The 21,179-nt window shown below is 39.4% G+C and overlaps 1 protein-coding gene across 1 annotated transcript in view; it reads right to left on the reverse strand.

The window, feature by feature from the left end:
• The window catches only part of XPR1 (xenotropic and polytropic retrovirus receptor 1), a 234,545-nt gene extending 219,596 nt beyond the window's left edge, over positions 1-14,949 (reverse strand). The window contains exon 1 of the mRNA XM_080824449.1: positions 14,674-14,949. Coding sequence (XP_080680575.1) covers positions 14,674-14,742 — 69 coding nt within the window. The 5' untranslated portion in view covers positions 14,743-14,949. The remainder of the gene's footprint in view (positions 1-14,673) is intronic.
• Between the last annotated feature and the right edge of the window lie 6,230 nt (positions 14,950-21,179).

Here is a 21,179-nt window from a genome sequence, read left to right on the forward strand (position 1 = left end):
TGATCTAATGAACTAGATTCAGATAAATGTATTAATGCAGAGTATCTGAATAATCATTAGAACATTTAAATTCATACTGACTCTTAGAAAATTCATTCTTAAAATTTAAAAGCAAAAACAACAACATATATACATTTATACAGCAGTGACAAGCCTCAGGAAGGTACAGCAGTGAGCAGGAAGCCAGTATTCTTATTTCTGGCTCCACTATCAGCTAGTTTTAAGACTCTGACTACATAATCTTGGCTTCTCTACCCTCAATTTATCGATCTATAAAACAGAGGAGTTGAAAGGTCTTTCTCAACTCTACAACCAATTCTAGTATTAGAAATTAAATTTTCATTAGAAAACTGAAAATAACTAAAAACTCAACTCATTCAAGCTATTTGGTCATACTTAACACACATGTGAATTTCACCCCAATTAAAAAAAAATACAGTGTCTATAACTTAAATAATGTCATATAAATTATAAGTTACCAGGGAACTTCAAAACCACATAATTGTTCCCACCTGGTTTTCTTACTATATATAAAAAGGTTAAGGACAATTTATTAATAAGCATCACAGATAATAGGAGTAATAGCTAAAATCAACAAAGCCATTTTCCAAGAAAACCTGAACTGGTTAAGCCCAGAGTGACAAGCTTAAAGACTCAGTTTCCCTTACAAAGATCTGTTAAACCAACATTATCATTGAGCGCTGCTGGAGAAATAATTTTAATAGCAAATATATAGCTCTTAGTATGTGCTAGGCATTGTTCTAAGCACTTTTCTTATTTTAATTCCTTTAATCCTCACAAAGCCCTGGAACTACTATTATTATCCCTATTTTACAGATGAAGAAACTGAAGCACAGAGAGGTTAAATGACTTGCTTGAGGTTTCTCAGCTAGTAAATTACAGAGCTGGAACATGAACTAGGCAGTCTGGCTTCAGAGTTTGTCCTCTGTACACATATGAACCTACTAGCAAATAAAGCAAAATAATAAGCAATAGAGCGAAACAAGTAAATTATGTTAACTCAGTCACTAACCATACCATATAACCTTGAATCACTTAACCTCTCTAAACCTCATTTCTTATTTAAGTAAAAATGGAATTGCGCTAAATAATCTCTGAAATTCCTTACACATCTAATTAACATCCCATGATCTATGATCTAGAAGCCAAATGCCATAACTTGGCATAGCAACAGCTATGCCCATTTTTATCTTCCTCTTTTTATTCTTATCACTAATATCTCTTTCTTATGGCCTCATCTTCATAAGGTCCTCTATTTACCAACTGCTTATCTAATAATAGTTATATAGATAATCTTGAGAAAAATGTAAATTAACTCTGACCTCCAGACCACACTCCACCACCTCCAAACCATACAGACTGAGGCTTGGGACTAAAAACACACCAGCTAATACTTCAGCAGGTGCTCAAGAACAGATCAGACCACATATAAATGAATGAATTTATTGGTTTATTTTTCATAAAGCAGTTATGATGTAGGAATTGAGAAGCCAACCCACAATTAGCACTATCAACATATCAATTACTCAACTGCCCTAAGACTCAGTTTCCTCCATCTATAAACAGAGCTAAGAACCTACTTAAATAGCTTGCGATAAAGAGAAAATATTTTTAAAGTACTTACCACGGAGCCTAACACTGGAAGCACTCAAAAAATCACAGCTGTTGTTACTGGCCCTGCTACCACCTCTGTTATTTACAATTCCTCTATAAAAGCAAGAGCTCCAAATTATAACAGATTCAATTTCAATTGAAATTGAATTGAAATTATTACTTGTTAGATGTGTAGCCATGGACAAATTGATTAATCTCTCTAAAATGAAAATAATAAATCTATCTTGTGAAGATTAAATGGGATTAACCTATGGAAAGCAGCTGACACTGGGTTCCTAACTGCTCAATAAATGTTAATTCCATTCTCCTTAATGACAAGCTGACCACATATCTACTAATTCAATTCAAAGAAAAGAGAATGGAATTGGGAATCCCTAGGAAGCCAACTTCACTTTTCCCGAATGAACATCCTTTGTCGTGGGGGAGATATCAGAGAATTCTCATCCAAGAGATTCCCTATTTCCTCTTTGTGCTCCCTACAACTAGAGAACTTAGGCCATCTCTGAACACTCTGAAAGGAGTCCTGTGTTCTAAGGCAACAACTCTCAGAAACTCTTTCAGGGAGGGGGACCTGGCTGGCTCAGTCAGAAGAATGCTTTTTTTTTTTTTCCAGAGTTCCAAAACTCATTGTTTATGCAGCACACCCAGTGCTCCATGCAATACGTGCCCTCCATAATACCCGCCACCAGGCTCACCCAACCCCCAACCCCTCCAAAACCCTCAGTTTGTTTCTCGGTGTCCACAGTCTCTCATGGTTTGTCTCCCCCTCCAATTTCCCCCAACTCACATCTCCTCTCCATTTCCCAACATCTCCATGTTATTCCTTATGCTCCACAAGTAAGTGAAACCATATGATAATTGACTCTCTCTGCTTGACTTATTTCACTCAGCAAAATCTCTTCCAGCCCCGTTCATGTTGATAAAAAAGTTGGGTATTCATCCTTTCTGAGAGAGGCATCATACTCCATTGTCTATATGGACCATATCTTCTTTATCCATTCATCTGTTCAAGGACATCTTGGTTCGTTCCACAGTTTGGTGACTGTGGCCATTGCTGCTATGAACATTAGGGTACAGATGGCCCTTCTTTTCACTACAACTGTATCTTTGGGGTAAATACCCAGTAGTGCAACTGCAGGGTCACAGGGTAGTTCTATTTTTAATTTCTTAAGGAATCTCTACACAATTTTCCAAAGTGGCTGCACCAACTTGCATTCCCACCAACAGTATAAGAGGGTTCCCCTTTCTCCACATCCTCTCCAACACTTGTTGTTTACTGTCGTATTGATTTTGGCCATTCAACTGGTTTAAGGTGGTATCTCAGTGTAGCTTTGACTTGAATTTCCATGATGACTAATGATGATGAACATTTTTTCATGTGTCTGTTAGCTTTTTGTATGTCTTCTTCAGAGAAGTGTCTGTTCATGTCTTCTGCCTCTTTTTTGATGTGATTATCTATTTTGTGTGTGTTGAGTTTGAGGAGTTCTTACAGATCTTGGATATCAGCCCTTTGTCTGTAGTGTCATTCGTGAACATCTTCTTCCATTCCATGGGTTGCCTCTTTGTTTTGATGACTGTTTCCTTTGCTATGCAGAAGCTTTTGATCTTGATTAAGTCCCAAAAGTTCATTTTCGCTTCTGTTTTCTTTGCTTTTGGAGACATATCTTGGAAGAAGTCGCTATGGCTGATGTCGAAGAGGTTACTGCTTATGTTCTCCTCTAGGATTGTGATAGATTCCTGCCTCACGGTGAGGTCTTTTATCCATTTTGAGTTTATCTTTGTGTATGGTATAAGAGAATGGTCGAGTTTCATTCTTCTATACGTAGCTGTCCAATTTTTCCAGCACCATTTATTGAAGAGACTGTCTTTTTTCCAAAGCATATTTTTTCCTGCATTGTCGAAGATTATTTGACCATAGAGTTAAGGGTCCATATCTGGGCTCTCTACTCTGTTCCACTGGTCTATGTCTGTTTTTGTGCCTGTACCATGTTGTCTTCGTGATCACAGCTTTGTAGCAAAGCTTGAAATCAGGCAACATGATACCCCCAGTTTTGCTTTTCTTTTTCCCCATTTCCTTAGCAATTCGGGGTCTCTTCTGGCTCCATACAAATTTTAGGATTGTTTGTTCCGGCTCTTTGAAAAATGCTGGTGGAATTTTGATCGGGATGGCATTAAAACTATACATTGCTCTAGGCAGTATAGACATTTTAACAATGTTTATTCTTCTGATTCATGAGCATGGAATGCTCTTCCATCTTTTTGTGTCTTCTTCAATTTCTTTCATGAGTGTTCTGTAGTTCCTCAAGTATAGATCCTTTACCTCTTTGGTTAGGTTTATTCCTAGGTATCTTATGGCTCTTGGTGCTATAGTAAATGGAATCAACTCTCTAATTTCCCTTTCTATATTTCCATTGTTAGTGTATAAGAAGGCAACTGATTTCCGTACACAGACTTTTGTATCCTACCACATTATTGAATTGCTGAATGAGTTCTAGTAGTTTGGGGGTGGAGTCTTTTGGGTTTCCCATATAAAGTATCACGTCATCTGAGAAGAGAGAGAGTTTAACTTCTTCATTGCCAATTTGAATACCTTTTATTTCTTTTTGTTGTCTGATCGCTGTTGCTAGGACTTCTAGTACTACGTTGAACAACAGTGGCAAGAGTGGACATCTTTGTCGTGTTTCTGATCTCAAAGGGAAGGCTGTCAGCTTTTCCCCACTGAGGACGATATTCGCCATGGGTTTTTCATAGATTTTATGAAGTTGAGGAATGTTCCTTCTATCCCTATACTTTGAATCCTTTTAATCAAGAACAGATGCTGTACCTTATCAAATGCTTTTTCTGCATCAATTGAGAGGACCAAGTGGTGCTTCTCTCTTCTCTTACTGATTTGTTCTATCACATTCATTTGTGAATGTTGAACCCCCCTTGCGTCCCATGGATAAATCCCACCTGGTCATGGTGAATAATCTTTTTAATATACTGTTGGATCCTATTAGCTAGGATCTTGTTGAGAATCTTGGCATCCATATTCATCAGGGATATTGGTCTGAAATTCTCCTTTTTGGTGGGGTCTTTGCCTGGTTTGGGGATAAGGGTAATGCTGGCTTCAAAAAAAGAGTCTGAAATTTTCCTTCTGTTCCTACTCTTTGAAACAGCTTCAGAATAGGTATTATTTCTTCTTTGTATGTTTTGTAGAATTCTCCAGGGAATCTGTCAGGTCCTGGGCTCTTATTTTGGGGAGGTTTTTGATCACTGTTTCATTCTCATTACTAGATATTGGTCTATTCAGGTTGTCAATTTCTTCCTGATTCCGTTTTGGAAGTTTATAGGTTTCCAGGAATGCATCCGTTTGATCTAGGTTGCTTAACTTATTGGCATATAACTGCTAATAATAATTTCTGATTGTTTCTATTTCCTTGGTGTTAGTCATCTCTCTCCCTTTTCATTCATAATTTTATTAATTTGGGTCCTCTCTCTTTTCTTTTGGATAAGTTTGGCCAATGGTTTATTGATCTTATTGACTCTATCAAAAAACCAGCTTCTAGTTTCGTTGATGTGTTTGTTCTACTGCATCTCTAATTTCTGTCTCATTGATCTCTGCTCTGATCTTGATTATTTCCCTTGTTATGTTTCGGGTTGGCTTAATTTGTTGTTGATTCTTCAGTTCTTTAAGGTGTAAAAAGAGCTAATGTATTCTGGATTTTTCAGTTTTTTTGAGGGAAGCTGGGATAGCTATGTATTTCCCCCTTAGGACCACCTTTGCCGTATCCCATAGGTTTTGGACTCAAGTGTCTTCATTCTCTTTGGTTCCCATGAATTGTTTAAATTCTTCTTTGATTTCCTGGTTGATCCAAACATTCTTAAGCAGGTTGGTCTTTAGCTTCCAAATGTTTGAATTCCTTCCAAACTTTCTTGTGGTTGAGTTCCAGTTTCAAAGCTTTGTGGTCCGAGAATATGCAGGAAATAATCTCAATCTTTTGGTATCGGTTGAGCCCTGATTTATGACCCAGTATGTGGTCTATTCTGGACAAAGTTCCATGTGTGCTCGAGAAGAGTGAGTATTCTGTTGTTTTAGGGTGGAATGTTCTGTATATATCTATGAGGTCCATCTGGTCCAATGTGTCATTCAATGCTCTTATTTCTTTATTGATTTTCTGCTTGAATGATCTATTACTGAGAATGGCATCTTAAGATCCCCTACTATTAACGTATTCATATCAATATGACTCTTTATGTTGATTAACAGCTGTCTTATGTAGTTGGCTGCTCCCATATTGGGGTCATAAATATTTACAACTGTTAGATTTTCTTGGTGAATAGACCCTTTAAGAATGATGTAGTGTCCTTCTTTATCTCTGACTACAGTCTTTAGTTTAAAATTTAATTTATCTGATATGAGAATCACTACCCCAGCTTTCTTTTGAAGCCCATTGGCAAGAAAGATGTTTCTCCATCCCTTCACTTCCAGTCTGGATATATCCTTAGGTTCCAAATGGGTCTCTTGTAGACAACATATGGATGGGTTCTGTCAATTTATCCAATCTGCAACCCTGTGCTGTTTTATGGGAGCATTTAGGCCATTCACATTGAGAGTGATTATTGAAAGATACATTTTTATTGACATCATGTTGCCTGTGAAGTCCTTGTTTCTATAGATTGTCTCTGTAAATTTCTGTTCTATGTCACTCTTGAGTTCTTTCTTCTTTTATAGAACCCCCCTTAATATTTCTTAATATTTTATAGGAACCCCCCCCTTAATATTTCTTGTAGTGCCAGCTTGGTGGTCACATATTCCTTTAAACCTTGCTGGTCTTGGAAGCTCTTTATCTCTCCATCCATTTTGAATGTCAACCTTGCTGGAAAAAGTATTCTTGGCTGCATGTTCTTCTCATTTAGTGCCCTGAATATGTCTTGCCAGCCCTTTCTGGCTTGCCAGGTTTCTGTGGAAAGGTCTGATGTTATTCTGATGGACCTTCCTCTGTACATAAGGAATCTCTTTCCCCTAGCTGCTCTCAAAAGCTTTTGTCTAAAATTATGATTCGTCAGTATCACAATCCAGTGTCTCAAGGTCTTTCTAGTTTGTTGATCTTGGGGGGTGTTCTTTCTACATCCAGGACAGGAACACTGGTTCCATTCCCCAGACTGGGAAAATTTTAAGAACATGCAATTCTTGATCTTGGGGTCGTGAGATCAAGCCCCACATTAGATGTAGAGATTACTTCAATAAACTTAAAAAAAAAAAAAAAAAAAAAAACAGAAACCCTTTCAGGAATCCCAAAAGATCCAAACTCTTTTTTTAAATAATAATACAAAACTTCATTTGGTTTTTCAGCCTCATTCTTTGACAAGTAAACAGTGTTTTCCAGAGGCTGCCTGAAGTGTGAGAGCATGTCTCTAGTAGGTATGCTTGTATACTCCTGTGTTTCAAGCACTTCTCAGTTTTAATTTCCAATACAGCAAATATCAGTAGACACTGGAATATTCAATAATTGTCAAGAGCTTCAAGTGGTCCCAAAACCAAAAAGTTTAAGAACCATTGCTCTAAGATACAAAAATAAGCCTCGAAAGCACATGGATTACTCTAAATTACAACTTTACCAATTTACCCTAGATAAGTCACACAATAATCTAAAAACTTCCCACTTTCCTGAATGATTACATTTCAGCCCTTTAATCTTTAAAAAAAATCACTAGTTCACTAATTATTTATGAATAGTCAGTAACAGGGGCACCTGGGTGGCTCAGTGGGTTAAAGCCTCTGCCTCTGGCTCAGGTCATGATCTCGGGGTCCTGGGATCGAGCCCCACATTGGGCTTTCTGCTAAGCGGGGAGCCTGCTTCCTCCTCTCCATCTCTTTGCCTGCCTCTCTGCCTACTTGTGATCTCTGTCTGTCAAATAAATAAATAAAAATCTTTAAATGAATAGTCAGTAACAGAACTAGATCTAAGGCCTTATATCTCTTCATTCCTAGTCACAATCTTTCTAAATACTGCAGGTCATCCTCAACAGATAAGACTATGTCCCCTCAATCAACATATTTTCCTCTTCTTACAGAAAATGTTACAGGTGTTAAGTTATGCTTATAGCAGGTTAATTATACTTTCCTCTGGCCTCTAATAAATAAACAACTCTTTGAGAATTTTCTGATTAATCCCTATAGCTATACCACACCTGTATAGTGATAGGAAGAAAGAGGTAACTAAATCTGCTCCTAAAAACAAATTAGATTTAGGCGCATCTGGGTAGCCCAGTCGGCTAAGCTTATGACTTGATTTCTGCTCAGGTCATGATCTCAGGGTTGTAAGATCAGGCCAGCCCAGTGTTGAACCTGATGCTCAGCAGGGAGTCAGCTTGAGATTCTCTCCCTATGCCCCTCCTCCTTCTCCAAAAATCAATAATTAAAAAAACAAATTAAGGGTGCCTGGGTGGCTCAGTGGGTTAAAGCCTCTGCCTTTGGCTCCGATCATGATCCCAGGTCCTGGGATTGAGCCCCGCATCAGACTCTGTGCTCAGCAGGGAGCCTGTTTTCCCCCCTCTCTCTGCCTGCCTCTCTGACTACTTGTGATCTCTGTCTGTCAAATAAATAAATAAAATCTTCCAAAAAAATTTTAAATAAATAAATACATATAAAAATAAAAACAAATTAGATTTGAAGGTGTATAACATAAAAAGTTTAAAAAGCTAAGGAAAAAGTCTTCCACATTATTTACAAAGGGACCCAAATTTATAACAGTGTTCCAAAGTCCTCAATCTGCAATCTACCCTTTCCACACCATTTTTAATTCTGAAAACACTGCATTGACTGAAACATAAAACCAAAAACAAAACAAAAAATACTATTGTTTTTTCTATTTTTAAGATAATAAAAGAGCTAGAATTTTAGCACAAATCAATCAGCCCCAGCAAATAATAGAACCCCTATAAATATTTGTTAGAGTGAATAAATAATTTAAGGCATTTATTCATGAGCTTTGACAGCTAGACTTCTTTCAGCATTTACTAGGTAACAGGAATATGGGAAAAAGCAAATGACAATCCTAGTGAACTCTGACGCTCTCAATCCCAAAGGCCAGCTCAATACCAGGCAACCCCACAAACCAGCTTGAGTTAAGCTGCACAACTTGAACAAAGTCTTCTAAATCTTTTTTTATATGATTTCCCTATCAAATACAAAAACAAAAGCTTACTATGTACTTCTAGTATGTGTATATTTATTGATGAATTATATCCTTCCACAACAGTGTTTTTTATTTTTTTAAAGATTTTTAAATTTATTTTGAGAGAGAGAGAGTTCATGAGCAAAGGCAGAGTGCAGAGCAGAGGGAGAGAGAGAATCTCAGACTCCACTCTCAGGGCGGAGCCCAACATGGGGCTCAATTCCAAGACCCTGAGATCATGACCTGAGCCGAAAATCAGAGCTGGACACTGAACCAACTGAGCCACTCAGGCACCTCTAAAACAGAATTTTTAAATAGTTTCTAAAAGCTGAGACAATGATAAAATAAACAATTTTTATCTTTCACTTATAAAAAGTACAAAAATATTTTTAATCTAAGAAATTTTCAATAACAATACTTTCAGAAAACTACTGAAAAGCTTCATTTTTAAAAGCTTTATTTTTAAAACCTGAGTTTAACATTTTGTGTGATACAGTATTTCAAAGGTCTAGTTCAAACTTCAGGAATTAGTTGACTGGGAAGTTTAATTATAATGGTTATAAAATGAAAAACAGACCTGACAAAGACAGGACACTCGAGATACTAAATATATGTTTAGTGTGAAGTTCATTGTGGATGACAGTGGATGTAAAATCTTATTTCAAAGAATTATCTTAATTATTTTGAAATTTTTTTGGCAAACTTCTTATCCAATCTATGAAAGTATCATTGTTTTTATCTGTAATTTGGCTGACCAAAAACTAGAACTAGAAGTAGAATTGTCAGCTCTGCCATTTTTTTTGTTCACATGTGCTTGCTTTAGTGGTATTATTGTTGAGGCTTCTTTACACGAGTCTTTTTAAGTCTAAGTCACATTCATTTTATAAGAGTTAAGTTTAGTCAAAACAAGATAATATCCATAAATTCTACATACCTATAAACTAGATGAATTGATATTTGCTGAAAGTGAACAAACAAGTAAGAAAACTATTAGCAATCCTTTTCTTTTTCTCAGAATAGCTAACAAGGTCATCAAATTGATCCACTTATTAAATATTAGTAAAATTTTATTTCTTCCTTGTCTTATTCATAAAAATGCATATAACAAACAGTTCTAGTATTATCTTCTCTTACTCCACGAGAGTTTGGGGTACTCTCCTTTGGGAACTATGATACAGATATACTTAAAACCCCTACCAGCACAACTCAATCAGTCTCTCAAATGCTTTCCAGATTATGACTGGATTTGAAGCCAGGACTAATTTTCCATGGTCACCACAGGTCAAATAAGATTCTTATGTTCTTATGATCTGGGCCTTCACCCAAAAGTTGATCCAAAACCAACCTTCAGGGATAGATGGACAAGTATAATCTTTCCAGGATACTCACCCTAATATACTTCACTATACAAACATAATAAAGAATAGTAATAGGTTCCTCTTTTATATAACTTTCATTTATTCATTTAAGAAACATTGCTAAGTGCCAGGCATCTTATTTACAAGTGTTATCTTAAATATGCCATACGGTACTTATACTTGCAGAAGTGCCTGAAAGAAAAAGTGGTTTGTGCCCCATCGGGTGGCCAAACTGGAAATTTCAAACAAGTTCCAGCAAGACAAGTTAACCTTAATGAATCAACATAATACCTATGGGAAATTGAAGCCTGCAACACAAGTGTTCTCATGGGATAGTTCTATAAATGAAAATCACAATAATGTCATGGCAATGTGTCCTTACACTTGAAAAAAAAGGATGTATAGTTTACACAGAATCTCTCCTTTTCCAAATCCTGCAACAAAAAAAAATCAATCCAGGATTATCACTTCTTATTTGAATTAAATAAGAGTTTCACTGGGTCAGCTTTCCATTCACAGACTAAAATCTCTTCAAAATTTTTCTAAAAGAAGTTTAATATACAAAAATGTTATTAATAATAGTCCTAGAAAACAGAGAGGGAGGCAAACCATAAGAGACTCTTAACTATAGGGAACAAATGGAGGGTTGCTGGAGGGCAGGTGGGTAGGGGATGGGGTAACTAGGTGATGGGCATTAAGGAGGGCACTTAAAGTAATGAGCACTGGGTGTTGTATGCAACTGGTGAATCACTGAATTCTACCTCTGAAATTAATACTACTGCATGTTAATTAAATTGAATTGAAATTTTAAAATTTGTAAATAACAGTCCTAAATTTAAGTTTTGTCTTCTTCATATATCAAACATAATTAAACCATAAAAACACAGACATTTAAAGCTAGATGGGTCCTTAGGAAATATATATAGTCCTGTGAGATTAGAAACCATCAAATCCAGTTCTCTCACTTTACAAATGAAAAACCTAAAACCCAGAAAGAGGAAGTAATTTCATCAGGGTCACACAGCTAGGGTAGCCTGACTCCCAATGCTTACACTTCTATGCTCAAGAGATGAGCTATCTATAAATGATCCCCAACAAACAACTTAACCTCCCTGGACTTTAGTTTCCCTGTCTGAAAAAACAAAGGTAAATAGTGTTTAAATTCCCTTTAAAATCCTGAAATTTAGATACCTCATTATTTTGGTATCTTACAAAACTACAGTATACGCTGAAAAAAAACCTTCCTATTTCCTGAGAAACCAAAGCAGCACAGGACCCTAGGGATGAAAACCCAAGTCAGCAGCCTAAGGCACCAAATATATTTGCTTCTTTTGCTAATATGCTGTAAAATATTAACACCATCATACTAGTAGTCTATGGGGCTGAAACTGGTCTGTTAATTTTGATTAATCAATTACAGAGCTCTAAAATTGCAATCACTGATTCTTAATTTTTTTTAAGTGTTCTCATAAAGATTTATTGACGTTCTATTTTCTATGCCAAGATTTACACTCAAATAGATGACTGGAAAAGGGATGGTCTCTGCTCATTTGTGTTTATTCTCTGTAAAAACTATTCACAAATGGATCAAATAGATTTTCTTTATATGGTTTCTTTTTGTTGCTCTCTTTTATGCTTTATTATTCTCCCTATGAAGATTGAGTTATGAACACTACAATTTATTTAAATTAGAAACTCTAGTAATTATTAGGGTATTGATGAGTCACTAATACTGATAATTTTTAACATTCCAAAAACCAAAAAGCATTAAAAATTAAACCAAAAACCTATGAACCATAATGGAACTTGAAAAGCTCCAGCCCTATATTCTTATCTTATGGAAAAGGAAAGAGCTCTGAAAAGGCAAAAAGATTGTCCCTAGGGTCTCATGGCTAACATATATAAGAACTAGCCTTTATTGTTGACCATGTATACACAATAATACAAATAATTATAGACATTAAAACAAAATTTTCAGTTTCTAATGCTCTGCCTATTTCAAATAAAATTTAATGTAGGGAAATGACATAAAAACCAAAGAAGCTGAACAGTTCATTGTGGTTCACAGCACTAGAAAGCACCCTAGCTACACATCAGGGGTAATACCCCAAAATTTCACCACCAGTGCTTGAAAAACAAACTCAAGTGTCTGTTCTACTAACAGTGTTTCAGGGCATGATCTTCATATATGAGAAACTACATGTTACTGCTTTATAAGAAAGTTCTTTTCTCTAGCAACAGCTATCCTCTTTTAGGATATCATTTTTTCCCCAAAGTTTTTAAGTTGCCAAAATGCCTGGACTCTGAAAACTCCTATCTATGCCTCTTTAAGTATTTTTAAAGAAATAGCATCAGCTCTTGAGAAACAATATACAACACAGACCTCAACCCTATTTAAAAAAAAAAAAAAAATGTCTTTCAAGGCTCCAATTCACAAAGTCCCCTTTATTTAATTTTACCTACCAAACAATGAGTTTATCTGGGACAGGAGTCATGTAATAGGGACTCTGCAGAACAAAATTTCAATTATCCATAATAAATGAATTTTTTAAAAATAATTTATAATTGCCCCAGGAAAGATAATGCAGTCCCACTCCCTCTGTAACCAACCTAACCAATTAGTGTTAGTGTCTAAACGGAGTATGTGAATGAGAAGTCTCAGAATTACTGTGGTTACTCCAGCCACAAAGCTGACATTACAAATCAAGAGGTAATTGAATTTTCAAACTAAATCTTATGGCTCCCTTTCCAGTCCCAGATATTCCAAATTAATACAATTCTATGAGACAGTTAAGTACTGTAATACTTAAAACGAATCACAGCATACAACCAGCCACTATTACTTTTGCCCAAATTAAGCATTCCATACTACATAACAAGTATAAGATGCTGCTTCGGCATGCTGTGTTCTATGCCTCTCTGAAGAACTGGCAGTGGTGCTGAAAATTACTACTACAAGATGAAAGACCAATACCCTCCTTTCAATAAAAACCATCATCTGGACTCTAGCCAAGGTTTTAAAACTGACCAAATGTTATTAGAAACAATAAATCAAGAACTCCACAGGCTGAAAAGCTAGTGCCTTATTTCATTCTTACAAAATGTAGCCACAAAACACTATAAGAAAATTAAGTGACAAGAAAGCATTAATAATTCTGGGTGTTTCATTTCTGGCAATAATCAAATACTGTATTTTACGAGGTGAATTTATTTTACAATCTTCTAGGTTTCCCTGTCTTCTTCAATTATTACATCTGCTATATGAAAAATAAACTTTGTGCTATTGCCTAAACATACTATCAATGAACTTAAACAGAAATTAAATAGAGAACTAAAATATTTTAATTCATAAAATGTAGCTAACATATTTGTGTTCATATTGATTTTATACTCTTTGTTCCTGCACATACATAGATGTGAATTCCTGGAGGTTACAGATAAGTCTTTCTTTCTCTATCCAGGCGCTGAATTGCCAGCTACTGAGAAAAACCTATTGCAGTGCTTAAAGCTCTTCAGGTACCTTGCCTTCTGAATATATAAGGGGTTCATTATCTTTACTTGTCCCTATATTAATATATTAATGTAAGGTTTCTCATCAGTACCTATGGAATACTCTCAAGAAGCTGTTATCACAGAAATGGGGGGGGAGGGGCATGGTATCTGTAATACACAGGTATGTTTTAAAAGTACATTGTTTACAATACAGTAGTTTTCTCCCTAGCTAACAAAAATCTTAGGAGAGAAAACCTGAAAATTTTAATTATTTTCTTCTCTTCCCTTCTTCCCCTTTCCCTTCACTCCGTTCCAAAACAGGAGAGTCAAAACCAGAGATGTGATTACTTTGTATACTTCAGGCAATCAGTAAAAAGACCAGTCACCGTCTTATCAAAACAGAATAGACGATTACAATACGTGTGCATAAAGTAACCACTGCATATGTGATATACATTTAAATCAAGTTTCAACCCTGTTACAAAGCCTTTGTCAACAGTGGGCAAGTGGGGAAAAGCGGAAGGGCTCTGTGGAACGAAGAAAATCACTAAAGGGGCTTATCTCGGAAGAGAAGGATTCCTCAGTAAGAGGTGAGCAGAGAGAAACAAAACCTAACCTTGGCGAGGGGGCGCTCGCCCAGGGTGGGGACGAGAGGTCAGAGTGAGCGGGGAGGAGGGGATCAGCGCGGAACCGCCGCGACCCCGGGCTGCCCTCCCACCCCGACTCCCCAACCTGCGGCTCGCCCTCCCACCACTATTCCCCAGCCCGGGCTGAGCCGTGCCCTCCCTCCCGGCCCGCCGCCTGCATATCCGTTACCCCGGTGGCAGCGGGGCTGCGGGGGAGGGGAAGGTCAGCGGGGCCCAGAGGGGGCCGGCCGCGGCGGGGATGCCGCAGTGGCTCCCCGCCGCACCGGGTCAAAGTCCGCCCAGGCGCGGGGAGGCAGCGGGAGCGGAAGGAGGCAGCGGAGGTCGGGACTGGCGAGATGGTGGCCCCTCCGAGTCCTCCCACACCCCGGCGGCCGCCGGTACCTCATACTGGATGTATTGCTTCCTCCACTCGGGAGTGATGTGCGCGGAGAGGTGCTCGGCGAACTTCATCCTGCCGTTTCCCCCTCACTCCCACTCGGGTCCAGCAGTTACAGGCGGTGGCGGCGGCGGCGGCGGCGGCGGCAACAGCGACTCCGACTCCTCCCCACATGGGCCCCGGCGCGGCACGGCGCTGCGCTTCTCTCCTCCTCCGCCGCCGCCGAGGTCTCCTCAGAGCCGCCCTCCCGCCATCTTCCTCCTCCTCTCCATAGCCCCGCCCCACCCCGCCCTCTAGACGTCATCCCCATGGTAACCGCCTACGCCGCACCGACGAAAGGGGCAGGGTAAGGGGCTGGGTTTGGGTACATTCCTCGAGGCTCCGCCCCTTCTGGGCCGAACGTGCCGGAGGCACCTCCCCTGACCTCTTCCGTCTGACTCCCGTTGGCCTTCGGGCTGCACTCTACCGCCTGCCTGGAAAGCGACCGTGTTGTTATTGCAATTAATATTAATACTGTAGCAAGAATAATCCACACAAGACGTTTATATTTGCAAAGAGTTGTGCAAACAGTTTTTCATTTTAGTATTTGTTCTTCATATAACTCTTAAGGATGGATCAATGTTAATCCAAAGTGAGGAGTAAAACAGATTAAATAGTTAAGAATCAAACGTATTTAAAGGAACTGTATTGTACACGCTTTAGGCGCTCAATAAATGCTTGTTAGATTTAATTAAAGATTACAGTGCCAAAAATTGTATGCTGTTTTTGAATTTCGATGTAATCGTCTAGTCCCAGAGCTACCAGAAAGTTCAGTAACATAACCTGCAGCCAAACCAGTACTGGGAGGGGGCATACTGGGGAAAAGTTACCAACTGGACCTGTGACTGAGCTTCCTGGGGTTTGGGGTGAAGTTGAGATGAAAACAAATATTGGGAGGAAAGAAAATCCCCTAAGGGTACCGTGACAACCCCGACCCCCAGGGAGACCAGAAATGCATCTGGTGTCCAGGCTGAACTGTCCTAGGGAAGCATAGGGAATAGATCACTCACACGGTTAGAGCTTCTTTCGAGTGTGGGAGTGATTGTCCTAGAGGACCTGATTTGGAACAGAAACCCAGGTTCTTCCCTGAGTAAAGGAGCACTGGATAATAACAACTAACCGTTATTAAACACTCATTGTGTACATTCCAAATGCTATTCTAAACCCCTTCCATGGACTTTGTCCTTTAATTCTCACAATTTTGATGAGACCCAAAGAGACCAGTGGACCACTGTGACCAGGACAGTATTCTGAGGTATCAGCCTTTGCTGTTGACTTTTTTTTCCCCTTCCTGTATTTTTCCCCTTTCCTTTCCTCTTAATTCATGCTAGTAGGGGTTCTGCAATCATTTCCTCTGGAGAGGGATGAGGCATGATGGAAAATAGGCAGAGGCTATGAGTCTTTCTTGTACGTAAGTTTCAACCACTGTTGAAAGGGGAGTCTTGTAAGAACAAGAACAAGAATAAGAATAGCAATGAGGTCTCCTCTCATCTCAACACCATACTCCTCTCCCCACCATAACAATCCCCCCTCTAGTGAAAGTAAATGTTCCTAGGAGAAATAAATGGGCGAAAGAGAAGGCTATGCTCCCAGTAAGGAGACACAACCACAGAGGGGGAAATGACTGAATGGTGCACCTAGGATGATGGAACCAGGAGCAGGTGCAAAAGAGATTGCTGGGCCTTTAGCCGGGTATGGACTTGCTTGGCAGCACCCCCTGCTGACCTCACATCCTGCTCCCAACAGCCATACCTTGCTGTCTTAGCGGCACACAAAACTGGCTACAGGACCTGACCCAGGGAAGAAATGAAATCCCCAATTCTAGCTCTATAACCAACAATTCTTAATTTTTCTCATCCCTGATCCAGAGCCCTGACGCTCAGTTAGACATGAAAATCTTAATTTATCTGAAGAAGTAGGTTTAATGTTTCCTTATTCCTAACATAACTTTAAATATTCAGATATTTCACTGACAAAACTATCAAGTACTTAGTATTTATTGAACAACTACTTTCTGGAGAGCACTATTCTAGAGGCTATAAGTAATAGCCCGAAAAGCTTTACTCTAAATGAGAAGGGCCCCTTGCCTTACACCTTCTTTTGTAAATAAACAAATAATTCTTCATTTAACAAAATTATACTGAGTATTATGATATGCTGGTCACGCCACCTTGGGAATGAAGGACAGTTCAAAAATAAGACTCTGTCTTTTTTTTTTTTTTTTTCGAGTACATCACAGTCTAGTCAGAGAGAGAGGCAGATAGACCAATAGCTAGACTACAGTGGGATCTATGCCGAATTTGTGCATGTACAAGTAAACAAATATCCAATTGACTGGGAAGGAAAAGATGATATTCCAGACAAAGTGACTTTGAAATACAGTCTTAAACACCAATCTGACAGAGAGAAAGACACCTCCAAGATCTCAAAGGCAAAAAGCAAGGAGAAGTTGGGTGTGTTAAGAATGGCAAGAAGTTGACTGGAATGTCCTTTTTTTTTTTAAGATTTTATTTATTTATTTGACAGAGAGAGGTAGAGATCACAAGTAGGCAGAGAGGCAGGCAGAGAGAGAGGGAAGCAGGCTCCCTGCTGAGCAGAGAGCCGATGCGGGGCTCGATGTGGGGCTCGATGCGGGGCTCGATGCCGGGCTCGATCCCAGGACCCTGGGATCATGACCTGAGCCGAAGGCAGAGGCTTTAACCCACTAAGCCACCCAGGCGCCCCTGGAATATCCTTTTAAACAACTAGATGTCCCCTCCTCAGAGAAACTCTACCTCATGGTTTCCCTCCTTTCCCCGGCCTGGCTCCCACATCACCCTGGTACAATCCCCTCACTGTATGGTCAGTGGTAATTTCTGTCAGGCTATGAGCTCCCTGAAGATAAAGTATTCATTTCTCTTGTTTTCTCCAACTTAGTATGGTGCCTGGCATTCAAGGATTCAATAAATGTTGGAAAACAAAGAAAAGGAAGAAGGAAGGTAAGAAGGGTTGGGGGTTGGAGAGGAAGGAAAGGGGCATCTGCATGGAGGAAAGTTACAGGAAATGAAGTTAAACTGGAACAGGACTATGAAGAAATACATCATGACAGCATGGGTAGTATAGGGTCTTTGAAGACGGTTAAGCAGTTACGTGACTAGCTCAGTTTTGGGAAAACAGTATAGCAAAGATTCCTGGTTTTGAGCACTGGCTCAGGGAATAGATCTGAATCAAAATCCCAACTCCGGCATTTTGACTCTGTGTGACCTTGGGCAAAGTAGATTAGCTCTTTTTAAAAATATTTTATTTATTTATTTATTTAGAGAAAGAAAGAGCACGAGCAGGGGAAGGAGCAGAGGGAAAGGGAGAGGAAGAGGGAAAGAATCCCAGGCAGACTCTGCACTGAACGTGGAGCCTGACATGAGGCTCCATCTCACGACCCTGAGATCATGACCTGAGTCAAAACCAAGAGTCGGACACTTAACCGACTGAGCCACTCAGGCACCCCAAAGTACACTAGCTCAGTTTCTTCATCCCTCAAAAGGAGATGATAATACCTCCCCAGCAGGTTGTTAATGAGGATTAATTGAGATTCTGCTTATAAAGCACTTAGCACAATGACTAGTTGACCACTCAATAATTAGCAGCCCCTTGAAAATATCTGTAAGCAGTTTGAAATAGGGACTAGAAGGAGGACAAATCAGAGGCCAACTTATTAGCAAACACCTGTATAGCACTCGCTCTGTGCCAGATGCTGTTTTAAGTGCTTTGTAAATACAAACGTATTTAATCCTTACAAGGACCCCAGGAGGTAGCTACTGTCATTATTCTCATTTTACAGATGAGTAAACGAAGACAGAGTACTTAAGAATCTTGCTTAAGGGCACCTGGGTGGCTCAGTCAGATAAGCATCTGCCTTCAGCTCAGGTCATGATCCCTGAGGTGCTGGGATATAGCCCTAAGATGGGTTCCCTGCTCACCAGGAAGCCTGCTTCTCCCTCAGCCTTTGCCTGCAGCCCCATCTGCTTGTGCTCTCCCTTTCTCTGTCATATAAGTAAATAAAATCTTAAAAAAAAAAATTTTTTATTAAAAAAAAATCTTGCTCAAAATCTACTAATAAATGGTAGAGCTGGGTTTGAACCCTGGCAGTCCAGCTCCAGAGTCCTTGTTCTTGTCCACTACCTTATGCTGACTATTGATGCCAGTCATGACGATGGACAAAAAGAGGCGTAACATGTGAGTCTAACTCTAGTTACTAAGTAGATAATGTTGCCCTGAACTGAGATAAGGAATGGAAGTGGAAGGCAGGTTAGAGGCCTGTGTAGGAGTGTTAAATCATTAGGAATCTATGAGATGTGCAGTACTCCAACTGGCAATACAATTCAGGGCTCTGGAAAGAGACAGAAGAACTGAAGACTAGGGAGCCATTCATATTTAAGTGATAAGGAAGTCCTGATGAATCAGCCTAGGGAGGGAGCTTATACTAAAATGGTAAGGGGTCCGAAGGAGCATCCTGGTGTGAGTATGATAAAGAAGATGAGACAAGAGCAACTGCATGGCTCAGTTGGTTAAGCATCTGCCTTTGGCTCAGTTCATGGTCTTGGGGGCCTGGAATAGAGCCCCACATCGGGCTCCCTGCTTAGCAAAGAGCCTGCTTCTCTCTCTCCCTCTGCCCCTCCCCACTGCTCGTGCTCTCTCTTTCTCTCTCTCAAACAAATAAATAAAACCTTAAAAAAAAAAAAAAGATGAGACAAGGACGGAGGCTGGGTATAGCCAGAGGGAGCAGCAACACAATTAGGAGACAGCTGTGTAAAAGAAGCCATTAAAAAGACGAAAGTTTCATAACGGAAGCAGTGACCCACGATGTCAGATGTTACAGAGACATTGAGTAGAATGACCTCTAGGCTATTTGTCTTAGCAATTAAAGAGTCACTGGTAAACTCAGAGAAAGTGGCTTTGACGACATGAAGGGCTGCAGAAGTCTGAGCTGTGAACGGCGTCTTGTTTTCATGTATTTGAAGTTGCATTTCTTCCATGTACCTGTTGTAGAATAACAAAGAGTGAGAACTTAATAGCGTGCTCAGCAATTTATCTTGAAATTCATAAGTGCTGAGTCTGGATGCTTTATATTTATCACATCTAATTCTAAGTTTGGGAACAGGTATACTTACCACAAAGTAACTGTTCTAAAACTTAGAATTATGTGTGATAAACATAAAGTCAAACTGTTGCTTGAGCAAATGAGACTGGTGATCAAGCTGAAGGGTAAAGACCTGAGGAGAAATCAAATCTCGAACTACACCTCCCGCTGGAGCTGAACGAGCCAGGGTTTCACAGGAGCAAAGGCCATGTTCTCCATACAACCCAGTCTCTGAATTACATGGGGCCTACTGCAGCTTTAAAATATGGTAGACTCCTAGACCAACTAGGGGTTCAATAGATGGACTTGAGATGGTTCATGACCCCCATAAAATCACATGGAAAACTTTGTGTGTTTTTTGTGTATGTTTCTGGAGAAAGGGTCCATACGGTTTCCCAAAGGTTTCCACACCCAAAAAATATTTAGAACAACAGCACCAAGGCACTAAATGTCCCTCTTAAGAAACTAAAAACAAAATCCCCCCAAACAAACAAACAAACAAACAAAAAACTAATATAAAGAATTTACGGGGCATAGCTGTAATATAAAGAATTACAGGGCTTAGTTGGTCGGGTGAGTGCCTTTGGCTCAGCTCATGATCCCAGGGTCCTGGGACAGAGCCCCACATCAGGCTCCCTGCTCAATGGGGAGCCTGCTTCTCCCTCTCCCTCTGCCTGCTGCTCTGCCTGCTGCTCTGCCTGCTTGTGCTCTTTCACTCTCTCTGTCAAATAAATAAGTAAAAATCTTAAAAAAAAAAAAAAAGGAATTTACAAATGAAGTTTCAAATGATTCAATTCAGTAATTTCTAGAAATACCTTTATTTAGACACAATTTTTGATTACATACGCCTGGAGTATTTTTTTAAGGAGCAAAGAGGGTATTTTACAAGTTACAAAAGAGCGTTTAAAGTATTCATTCATAGGCGCCTGGGTGGTTCAGTTGTTATGCGTCTACCTTTGAATCAGGTCACAATCCCAGGGTCCTGGCATCAAGCGCCACATTAGGCCATTAGGCTCCGTACTCCTGGGGAAGTCTGCTTCTCCCACTCCACCTGCTTGTGTTCCCTCTCTCACTGTGTCTCTCTCTGTCCAGTAAATTAATAAAATCCTTTAAAAAATTTTTAAAAATTAAGTATTCATTCAAAAATAAATAAATAAATAAAGTTTTTATTCAGGGGCTCCTGGGTGGCTTAGTCAGTTAAGCATCTGACTTTGGCTCAGGTCATATCTCAAAGCCCCAGGATGGAGCCCCACATTTGAGTCCCTGCTCAGCAGGGAGCCTGCTTGTCTCTCTCCTTTAGCCCCTCTCCCTGCTCATGGTCTCTCTCTCTGTCAAATAAATAAATGAAATCTTTAA

Source organism: Martes martes (genome assembly GCF_963455335.1).
Source record: "Martes martes genome assembly, chromosome: 15".
NCBI classification, from domain to species: Eukaryota; Metazoa; Chordata; class Mammalia; order Carnivora; family Mustelidae; genus Martes; species Martes martes.